Source organism: Pygocentrus nattereri, chromosome 14 (assembly GCF_015220715.1).
Source record: "Pygocentrus nattereri isolate fPygNat1 chromosome 14, fPygNat1.pri, whole genome shotgun sequence".
NCBI classification, from domain to species: domain Eukaryota; kingdom Metazoa; phylum Chordata; class Actinopteri; order Characiformes; family Serrasalmidae; genus Pygocentrus; species Pygocentrus nattereri.
Genome location: NC_051224.1, coordinates 19290899 through 19303049, shown reverse-complemented (window position 1 = coordinate 19303049; position 12151 = coordinate 19290899). Strand labels below are relative to the sequence as shown.

Genomic DNA, 12151 nt, shown 5'->3' with positions numbered 1-12151 from the left:
GTACAATGTGGTTTGCATCAAACCTTGCACTGAAAAATGTAAATCTAAACAGCTCTGGCAAGAATAAAGCTGGAATATTCAAACTCTTGGCATTTGAATGTTGCATGAAGTTCTGCACATTATCTTCTCATGAACTGTTATGTGGTGGTATGTTTAGGCGCCAACATCCTGAGAGATTCTGCAGGAAATGTGAAGCTTGGAGACTTCGGGGCCAGCAAGCGCCTGCAGACCATCTGTATGTCCAGTACAGGCATCCGCTCAGTCACTGGGACACCTTATTGGATGAGTCCAGAGGTCATTAGTGGGGACGGTTATGGCCGCAAAGCTGATGTCTGGTGAGTTAACAAGCAGCCTTGTTAACTTTAGCCTTATTGGAGCTGGATTTGTTTTGCCTGGGGAGGTCCTTTAAATGTAGGTCATCGCCAGTAAGATTAATCATTTTAATCCAATATTAATCTGTAGTATGTTTAGTTTTTAAACCTAATTGTTGTAATTGTGAAGTGGTCTTCTGTAATTGACAGAACCTTCGGTAAAAGAAATCCAGTTCCAATAGTGCTTTGAAACAGTATATTCCAATTTATCAAAGAGAAGTGTTTGTAATTAACAAGATATCAACTAAAACTTTCAAAGTTTCTATCTTAACGGGGAACTTTAAACATCCCAGTTTGAAAAAGCCTCACCATAAAGGGTCAAGAATCAAGAGTCTGATGCCATTATAAATGTGTCTTTGATATGGAAACAGTGGAATGTTGGGAGAAAATTCTACTCATCTGTCTGAGAGAGGAATGAAAATGACCAACGAGCACCAGATTATAGTTATAAGCATGATCTGATATAATAACTCATTTTAAAGTGAAACAGCCAGCATTAATATGTGAAGTAATATGGAAAATGAAGGGCAGGAATTATTGAGAGAGAAAAGAGGCATCATTAAAGGGTAAAATGTAATGGGCCAAAAAAAGATTTCTAAAGGCGAAGGCTTATTTTAAAAAAGGGAAAGGGGGACAGGGCTATTTTTAAGGACGAGAATATACTACAGGCCCATACTTCCACACATAAACTCTACATAGGAGGAACTTACCTGCTGTCAAGGGATTCCCCTTCACAATCTGATTGGACACCATCCCATCAGCCGAGGGATATGGTTGGCTGAGAGCCAGCCAGTTGGCACATAAAAGTGGTCTGGAATGTTCCAAGTTGAGTAAAGTCCTGAGGGATTTTTGTGGGGAAAGGCAGTTTAAGCTGATCAAGAAGGCCTGTCAGTTTTCTCATCCTTTTGAACTTGTACACACACAAGCACTTCCACCTCAATGTACAGAATATGTACATTGTACTCTGTCACAAACACACAAATACACAGAGCTCTCTCACTCATGCTGTTAGTGCTCAGTGTTCCAGCCAGCAAAAACACCCTTTAATTGTCAACAGCTCTGTGGGGGAAAGTTTCCAACAAAACATTCCTGTGCAGCCTCCACACTCAAATAGGCAGCCATTGGGTAGGGGCTCTGTGCATCTGATATATGTATGTACGAACGGCTTTGTCTGCCATTGTTCTGCCTCTCACCCTAGAAAGAAAAAGCTCAAAAGTGAAACCTCAGTGGTTTGTTTAGTACATCTTTGCCTTGCTGACCACCATGCAGGGATATTATTAGTGATGCACCGATCCAATATACTGGATCAGTATTGACACCTTTACTGGTCTTATTTAATGGATCGGGTATCACTCAGACGTAACTGATTCACTGTTGCTGCTGTTTCTTAAACATAGTTACTCTAAAATGGAAGAGTGACGTTGCAATTTGAGAGAATCAAATTATCACTTCCCGTTTTTATTAATGGAACTGAATGCTTTACATGCAGATAACTGTGAATAAGATGAGATGTGAAATGAGATGAAACGCAAGATGCACCAGGTGTTTTTCCACACAGAATTGCAGCATGGCAAAGTAAAACCTCTCTACACAAAGCACATTGAAATAATAGCTCTTTGCAAAAGTTTTTTTTTTTTCTTATTCTGCTCTTTACACCAGCTTTATCAATGTACATCCATTTCAGTCTTTCAGTCTCACACTGCGACTATGGTGCATCACATAGGAGGCCCGCAGCCTCATAGCTTCAAAGCAGGGTCACCCAAGTGGCCGGCCAAAGCAGTAACGTAGCTGCGATGAAGCGTCGCTTAGGCAACTGGCCTGAGAGGCCTCTTAGCTGTGCCATAGCACTGCTCATGCAGCCGAACACCACTGATTCAGGCGGCCCCACAGCTACAGTACAGCGTCAACTAAGCAGCCATTCCAGGCTGCGATGTCACAGGTCCCCAGTCCAGAGAGCCTCGTAGCCGTGATACAGCGTCACTCAAGCAGCCGGTCCAGGCTGCATCATAGCTAGCCAGCAGGGAAACATTAAAACACACACACAAACAATACAAAGCAAACAAAAAACCAATGTAAAGCGCCAGCATACGTACAGCATTTTATAAATACTAATTACCACAATGTCCTTAAAATAGATATGTTTTGGAATGCTTTTTTCAAGTCTAACAGCTCATTATATGATGTATACAGATTTTAAATCGAAGAAGAAAAAAATAGTCAACATTAGTACTTAGTGTTGGCTGACACCCTGAATTCAGGTATTGGACTCAGTATTGGGATAGAACAGGTTGGATCAGGGGATATTGTGGTATTAGTTCAACTTTAAATGCAGCATTTAAATTGTGGTGTTTTTTTTTAAATTATTTAATTTTTTTATCATGAACAAATTTAAAAAGGAGTGATGAATGTTTGGCATTTCTTTTGAATCTGTTTTTGTTTGTCTTTTTTTTTATTTACATGCGTCTCATTATGTGTGTTTTCTGTGGTAAGGAGCCTCGGCTGCACCGTGGTGGAAATGCTGACGGAGAAGCCCCCTTGGGCGGAATACGAGGCCATGGCGGCCATTTTTAAAATAGCCACTCAGCCGACTAATCCTGTGCTGCCCTCCCACATCTCGGAACAGACTCGAGATTTCATCCGCCGCATCTTTGTGGAGGCCAAGCACAGGCCCAGTGCGGAGGAGTTGCTCAGACACCCCTTCTCCCAAATCCTCTGCTGAAGAACCCACTCTGCCTAAGGCCTTAAAAAAAAAAAACGGACATCTGGGCCATAGTCACTTTGACAACCAGTAGCTCGTGTGTGGTGTACTGCCCGGCCCAAAGACTCAAGTGATGATCACAAAGCACAATTCCAAAGGCAGTCTACACTCCATTTTGAATAGAATGTGTGAACTGCCACCATGCAGTCAGCAGCTAACATTCAGTTCTCAAATCTGGCTGTAGAAGACAGTCTTTCAGTGCTGGCTCTAAAACAGCAGGGGGTGACAAAGGACACTTGAGTGCTGCAGCACGCACTTCTTTCTAAGAAATTCAGTGCAACAGTAGGTATTGACAAAACAGTCGATTGCCTGAATGGCTTCTTACTGGACTCTGCTTTTCAAAACACCATCGGTGCCTTCTGAAACCAAGCTGCTAAAGCTTAAACTCTTAAATACAAGGTAAATGCAGTTTACTGAACCTGTTTGACTGTTGTGGAATGGCACATGGCATACAGGCAACAAAAGATCATTCCCAAAGACAGGTTGTTTTTTATAGTACATCCAAATTAGTCAGGTATAGGTTTGACTGAAGTCCTAGGAGCTCTAGGACCTGTTGTGTGACCTGAAGGCTTCATAAGCTGCCAGTGTTTTTGTGTCTGTGCCTCTGCTGGAGACGTACAGTTTTTAGGGATGAAATTTTATTTCTGTTGACTATGCTAGTTTCATATGACTGTAAGGCACTACCTCTGCATGGCTTGACTTTCTTTTTATTTTGGTGCTCATGTTAATAGCTTACAGCAGGGAATGCCAGTGTTATCCACTGGTGTGGCTACAGATTTTCATTCCAATCAATTAAAAGCAAACCTGATTTTGTATTAGGCCTGCTTCTGCTTAGCTGGAATGAAACCAGGGCAGCACTGCATCCCAGACACATCCCAGAGGAGGCGGTTTCACTTTCGAGCCTATATTGTCGGCAAAGGACAGTGAAATCAGGTATAAAAGCCAATGAAAACAAAACTGAACCAAATATATAATGGTAAAACTCTATGATCCATACTTGTTATATGAAATGCTATTGAGACATTTTCTGGTAGCTTTATAGATTTGAATTGTCTGAAAATGCCAAGGATTAACAAACATGCAGACATTGTATAAATGACCAGTGCATGCAAGCTGTAGCAGTCATGCTGCTGCTTCACTCATGCCACGCCGAGGTAGTACATGTGAAAAAGGCCTAAGGTTGAGCTCCCTCACTCAGAGTAGCACTGGCGTAGTTCGTAGTTGCCCTTTCATCCACGGAGAGGTCGAGCCATTTGTGCCTGATGCATAAAACAGCCTGTCCTGGCTGTGTTTGTTGTTACGGACAGCTTCCTTTTCACTCTTAAAGGCTGCTGACCTTTGACTAAATGCTCTTCGTGACCGTATGTAGTTTTAGACAATGAACTCCTGTCTTCCATTTTTTCCATAGTGCCTGAGAATTCATACATGCAAAGTTCTCAAGACCAAAAAAGCTTATTTAATTTTGGTCAAGACTTTGCTTTGTGCCCTTTTCATAGTTAGGCTACGTTGCATTCTGTTGGCTCCTGTAGAGGGCACCATCTGGGTGCTTTATAAGCAGCTACTATAAATCAGAATAAGCCAAATAGCATGTAAGGACTATAAAAATCATATTTCTTGCCAGATTATAAACTGGTTAGGTTGGCTAAGGAGGTTTAAGGTGTTGAAAGCACATTAGGATTTCAAGCAGAATTTTTTTTTTTTTGGTATCTTCCTGAACGCCAGTTGAAAGAGATTTAGGAAACGTGGAACTGTTGTGCCTTAAAGCTTGACATGGCAGTGTTTTGAACTCCTTTGGATCAGATGCACTTTTGTAAAATGAATGTTGTTGTATTTACCAAAATTTTTCATATTTTACCAAATTTTTTCATAATGTGAAATCTCTTTTATTTATATCCTAGTGCGCAGCCATCTTTTTATATACACAAATATTCATGTATAAATATATATATTTTTATATATGGACTCTAGACTATTTGAAATAGATTGATGTCTTTTGGAATATGAAATATGAGACGAGATGTTAGAAACTAGAGCAAAAAAAAACAAAACAAATGAAATTGTGTAAGCAGCTGGTTTTGCAGAGATTTACAGCATTTTAGTGCATTTTGGGAAGGAAAATCGCACTCTGGCCATTGAACCTGTCTCTGAACTGAGCAAAGCAGAAACCTGTTTGTGTGTGTATGCATGTTTGTGTGTCTGAGCAGTGAGAAGAAACAGATCCTGATTCTGTTAGTGGTTAAGTTCAAGGGTGCAAGTGATTATTTCTACAATTCTTTTTATTTATTAACTAATCAAATCATTATGGCTTCTGCATATTTATTGCATCTCACATCACGGCATTGCTATCATATAAAGTTCCTATTAATTGGGACTAATGTCCCAACTAGACACTTGTAACAGAACCCATTTTCAGCTTTGATGTGCTTTTCAATTCTGAGGTTAAGATTTGGTGCAGTTAGCCTTAAAAATGCATGTTAACTTTAACCAAAGATCACTGCTGCTAGAATTTCTAAGCGGCTTCAGGAAAAAAAAGGCCCTTTAGTTTGAATGTGAGTGCATGCATAGTGGAAGCCACATCCCTTCACAGCCTAGTTTGCGCTGCTAGGACAAACCTAGGACACCTATTCAACAGCAGTTTCCACAGAAGACAGTTAATGAGCACGATAGTACAAGAGTTTTACACCGTTAACTGTCGTATAGCCTGGTTTAGAATGTTGAGCAAGAGAGAAATGAGAGATTTTGTGAGTTTTAGAAAGTGATGTACCTCTGTTTTGCATGTAGAATGAGTTTAGTCAATATAAGCATGAGGGATTTGGTATAATGTGTGAAAGTGCTGAAAGATGAAGTGAATTAGAGGTGCTGCTCAGGTAATGGGGCAGTTAGATGCCAGAGGGCGGAGTTCCACCCAGCTTGACGACTTTGTTTAGCTCAGGGTTTGAGTGACAGGTGCCCAACATGCGGGCACACACACGCTCTGACCAGTGTCTGCTTTTGTTTTTCCTCTTCTGCCCCTCCTCCTTTTTCTTCTGTAAAAAGGAAAGACCTCCTCCAAACGTATCTTTTATGAATTAAGCAAGTGAGATACAATATGGCTGCTACATGTTTTGGGCAGCTAAATTTTTAATATTGATATCAAACTTACAGATTCAGCCTTAAAGGAACGTCAGTTTTTTTTTGTTTGGGTTTTGTTTTGTTTTTCTACTAGTATTTCTGTTTTGAATTGTGAAAACCCTGGGGTAAGCAAAAGACTATGAACCATTAGGTTGAATATATATGAATATGTATCTTGACGTGGGACTTGCAGTGCAAAGTCCAATGTATCAAAGTTATTTACTTTTAATAAAATAACCGTATGCCCAGTTGTTTTTCTTCATTTAATATGCGTTTTTTTTTTTTTTTTTTGGTTTTATCATTTTTTCATATGTATCTTTGATGATACAGTACAGTCAAACTTTGAACAAAAGCATGTCTTTGCTTATTTCAGGATATCTTGATCTAATTCTTTGTGTTAAATGTTTCAAGTGTGGTTGAAGGTGGAATCTATGTATAAATGTGACATTGTTTTGTGAAATTTTACATTGGCAAATTTTAATGTCCATTGATGCCACAGCCATCCAAATCAGGAGCCCAAAAAACACATTTGTGCTCACTCTCTCTGGGTGGGTAGCTTCTCTCTCCTGCATGACTAGAGCAGTGTTAGCCAATGTGGGCATCATTTAGCCGACGTCACAGAGCTGGCAGTTCAAATCAAATCACGTTTGTTGTCAGATCACATTTATACAGGTGGAAAGTGAGTGAAAATCTTAGGTGTGTAGCCCCCTTATAGAATTTAAATACAAAACACACACACACACACACACACACACACACACACACACACACACACACACACATACATACATACATATATATATATATATATATACACACACACTGACTCTGAATGAATATACACATTCACAATATACACTAGTATTGCTCTATTCCATTGTACAGTAGTACGTTATAAAATAAAACTAAAACTGCTGTTGTGCACATTCCGTATGTGCAGTCAATTTGAGGTAGATAATAAATGAGATGCAGGTACACATGGGATAGAATACTGTTACAGAAATCTTCCAGATTGTACAGGATAAGGATAAAAGATGTATGTCAATCTATATGTGTAAGTACAGATTTGCTACATTGATGGTGCAGAGGATCAGAGTGAGTCTGATGAGATGTGGATGAAGTGGTGATTGTCCATGGAGATGATGACTCAGAGGTGCAGTGACAGGCCTATAGACCGATACACCAGCACTACAGGCTGTTCAGCCTGTAGGGGGAAGAAACCGTCTCGGAACCGGCTGGCTCTGGATTTTATGCTTCTGTACCTCCTCCCGCTCGGCACCAGGCTTGGGTGGGTGAAATCCTTTAGAATCCTCCTGGTCTTCCTCAGGCAGCGGCTGGTGTATAAATCCAAAAGGTTTGGGAAATGGACCCCAGTGATGTGCTGGGCTGTGTGCACCACCCTCTGAAGAGCTTTCCTCTGAATGGCAGTCCAAGTTAGTGTTCTCAGTTAGTGTTCTCCCCCAAGCATGTTGAACCATTCAGTGATGATTCATTAGTGGCACTTCACCAGGCTTGGAGGAAGCTTGTACTAGCCTTCATTCTCACAGCATGGAAGCATTATGTGATAGGAAGAGACCCAGCTAGCAGATGGCGTTAGACACAGTTTCATTGGGGAGACAATGGTAAAAATGCAAGAAAAGGGCATAAGAGAGTTACTCAAATTGTTGTGATTACTCAAAACTTATTTTTAAAAAATCTGTTAAAATGTACTTTCTTGATAAAGTCAGTAATTGAGAATTTGCATGATAATGCATAATTTAAATTCTGAAACTGCTCTCTTTAGTGTACATGACCATATCCGTTTTTTGCAACAGGAATATTTTAAGCAAAGGCTTTTTTTTTCTTTTTCAGTTGTATTTTTGAATCTCTGAAAGGCAATGTATGTTTTGTTATTGTTCAGTAGTGTCTGTTACTGTAAACTCCTATTTTTATAATCTGTATTACTCATTTGCCAATATAATCCATAATGATAGCTCTATTTTACTGCTATTCTAAGCAGTTTTCCTCAAACATCTAATACGGTACCTGTAAGACTGTGTGAGCGCTGTGGTCTGGCTGACAGTGTGCTGCTGAGCTGCTTGGCAGGGTCGTCTCGGTCTCTGTCCGTGTTGGAGTCAGTGTAAAGCTGCCACGGCTCTAAATAACTGACTGACTTTATGAATAGACTCTATTGTGACATCAGTAAAGAAGCTGCTCAATTGATGCTTTTCTTCCCTCCTCTTTTTCTCTGTGAAATAAAAGGGTAGATGGAGTGAGAGAGAGACACATTAACGTCAGATGGACGGAGAACTACACAAAGGTTCCTTTACGTGACTGGTGTAAACGGCCTGATGGCTTTGCTGTTGCTGCTTTATTGCTCTGTTTTTCTCCAGATACAGTTTGGTGGCCATGGGAGTCCATGCAGTGAGCAAAGAAGACCACTGTCCTGCAGAGCCATGGACACCCACCCAAAGAGAGCGATAAGCTATAAATTGATTTTACTGAAAAATATAAAATGCAGAAGCACTGAGTAAACGTCGCTCTGTTCTTTCAGGGTATAATAAACGTGTAATTTATTTTTAATACAATATTTTTAGGCCATTATCTAGTAATACTGTGAAATTGCTTATCATCTTGGATCCCTAGTCTGAATTGTGAAACTATTTTATCACACTAGCACTGCAGATCTTCCGTTTTTCATTTTTTTACTTTAAAAAAGAGAAAAATCCCATAACTGTGGTTGATATGTGGACAACAGGGAAGGATGCAAGACCTATTTATTTGGATTATGTGTGAATCTCCTTGGGGCCGGAGGATAATCACCTAAATATGCCCAGTAAACACTCTTATGTGTCTGTTTCCTCTGTTTACATTCATTTTTTTTATGTGTATGTCAGTATATATGAGCGCTCTACTGAAACTGTGGGAATGAGTCCTACAGTAACCAAACTATTAAAAAAAACTATTTAAAATAGTTCAATTCAGACCTTATCTATTCACATGAATGGTGTTATGATGTATTTAACCCAAGGCATTTGTTAAGATATTCATCTAAATATATACAAAATCATGATTTATAGGTTATTTTTTATTGGGTGGCTGCTCCAAACTCTAACTTCTACATTTACACTTGTCTTACTTTTTTCATTTTTTTATATTTTTGTTTTCTTTTAACATTAAGTTTTATGAGTTTAATTTTTAAATAAGAAAATTTTATTTTAAAAAATGCTGTCCCATGTTGTCATGTTGCTACTGAAACACAGTTTTAGCCAATAGGCGCAGTCTTATTTTTGCCATGCCCCTGCATTTTAGAGCAGGAGGTGAGACTGCATTCCTGTCCCTCATGGCCACATGATTAGCAGATTCCATTGTTTTGAAGTAAACATGTCCCAGTGTGTGAAAATCTGTGTGAAAAATTAAGAACTGTCACTCCTGAAACACTTTTTTTCTGCAATTAAGTAAGCTTTTTTTTGTTATAATGAAAATCTGATTTTATATGTGTACAACTATTCAAAGCTGTGTTTGTTGGTCATGTACTGGCTAGTATTTTTGAGTTCTGTTAAAAATGACCAAAACATTTCACTACCGAAACAGTCACTACTCAAGCATTTAGTAAAGTTTTGGTGGTGTTACGATTGTTTTGGTAGTGACAAAATCTTCAATTATGTGTTTTGATAAACATAATCAAAGTATAGGGTCACTCAGAGCAAAGGGATTTTAGTCTAAGTCAGATAAAGTATGAAACGGGTTCTCAACTCTGAACTAATTTTGCAGAATAATATATATATATATATACCATCTCCTTTTCCCTTCCTCATTTCTGGCTCCATTACCACTAATGTCTCCATGCCTGTTCCTTATGTGTCTGTCTCTCTTTTAAAATATACTATATGTTTTAATTAGTGTTGTGCCGAAGAGGTGGTTCTGTTTGTCTGAGAGGCCTCAGATCCCCCACTGAGCCCACTGTAGAGTTTATACTGTGCTAGTGTGAACTCTACACTGTGAAAAATGTTGCACTGTATGGAAACAAACAGCGTTACCTAAAGCAATAATGAAAATACTTTTCTTGTCTTGATTAATGCGTCTGATGTTTGGTCATTCTGCTATCAATATGGACAGAAGTGCGGACAAAATTCAGTGACTGCTACTGTTTTTAGCTAAGCGACGTATCTTTGTCCATTTTTTTTGTCACTCCATATCAAAAACCACATAAAGAAGTCCAAACCATGGATTACTTAACAATCCACAAAATTTGAAGAAAGTGTGTGATGATTTAAGTATGCAGTTAAGTATGCAGTACACCATGTTAATTGGTGTACATAAGCTGCAGTTACTTGTTAGCTACGTTAACCATGTAACTCCAGTGCAAAAATAAAGAGGCAAACATCAGATACAAAACATGTCTGAGCTGATCAACTACATTAGGCTTAAGGGGGGAGAGATTTGTGTAAATGTAGCTTTTTTGCCAAAATATTGCTTTAAACCAGCCAAGAAATATACAACCCTGTTTCTAAAATGGTTGGGATGCTGTGCAAAATGTAAATTAAAAACAGAATGAAATGTTGTGCAAAATGTAAATTAAAAACAGAATGAAATGTTGTGCAAAATGTAAATTAAAAACAGAATGAAATGTTGTGCAAATCAAAGCCCATTTTGAATTGATGCCAAAAACAGGAGCATGTTTACCACTGTGTTGCATCACCTCCTTTTTTTAGCAGTGCTCTCTGTTTGGGAACTGAAGAGACCAATTGCTGTAGTTTTGAAAGTGAAATGTTTTCCCATTTTTCTTTGATACAGTTCAGGGTCTCCTTTGTCTCGTTTTTCATTTCGTAATGCGGCAGATGTTTTCAGTGGTGAAAGGTCTGGACTGCAGGCAGGCCAGTTTTGCAGGCAGGCGCCCGGACTCCGCTACAGAGTCATGCTGTTGTAATACATGCAGAATGAGGTTTGACATTGTCTTGCTGAAATAATCAAGACCTTCCCTAAAAAAGACATCGTCTGGATGGCACCATATGTTCTTAACGTTCTGCATTAATGGTGCCTTCACAGATGTGCAAGTCACCCATACCACGTGTACTAACGCACTCCTATACCATCTCAGATGCTGGCTTTTGAACTGCACGCTGACAACAAGCCAGTGGGTCCCTCTCTGGGATGCTTTTTTATGACCAATCATGTTACTGACGTGTTGCCAATGAACCTCGTTAGTTGTGAGATGTTCCGCCAGGTGTTTTTTTAGCATTACACCACTTTTCCTGTCCTTTGTTGCTCCAGTCCTAACCTTTTTGAACATGTGGCTGGCATTAAATTCAAATTGAACATATAATTTTTCAAGAACAATAAAATTCCATATGTTGTCTTTGTGCTATTTTCAGTTAAATATAGGGTTTAAATGATTTGCACATCATTGCTTTTTGTTCTTATTTTAATTTTGCACAGCATCCCAACTTTTTTGGAAATGCGGCTGGAAAGGCACAGCTACTTTTGTTTCTCTGTACACACATTTTATTCTATCGTACAATATTTTAATCTGGACTATGTATGTGTTTTTGTCCTGTCTAACTGGAGCAGGCCAGTATTTTTCCTCAGTATTAGCCATAATTGAGGCAGACCAGGGGGTCTGTCTACTGCATTGTGAACAGACTGAGCTTTGGACAGCCCAGTGCTGAGTCATTCCATTCCCCAAAGTAAGCCAGCACTGACCCCCATTTATCCTGAGCAAAATGAATTGGATGACACAACATGTAAACTATGTTGAAGCCTGCTCATGTTTTGTGAATATAAAATGAATAGTTTTTTAGTTTTTTATCTGAAATTGAACAATGGACTATCACACAGCTCAAAACAGTAGGAGAAAAAAGTCTATGAAAGCTACACTGTGTACAGTTTGAGGGTTTGGGGACCTCTTTGATGGAAAGGTATAATTGCAGGC

At 39.2% G+C, this 12151-nt stretch overlaps 1 protein-coding gene across 1 annotated transcript in view; it reads left to right on the top strand.

The window, feature by feature from the left end:
- The window catches only part of map3k3 (mitogen-activated protein kinase kinase kinase 3), a 32125-nt gene extending 25637 nt beyond the window's left edge, over nt 1-6488 (top strand). The window contains exons 17-18 of the mRNA XM_017697491.2: nt 158-335; nt 2862-6488. Of these exons, the coding sequence (XP_017552980.1) occupies nt 158-335; nt 2862-3090 (407 nt within the window). The 3' untranslated portion in view covers nt 3091-6488. The remainder of the gene's footprint in view (nt 1-157; nt 336-2861) is intronic.
- The last annotated feature ends 5663 nt before the right edge of the window (nt 6489-12151 follow it).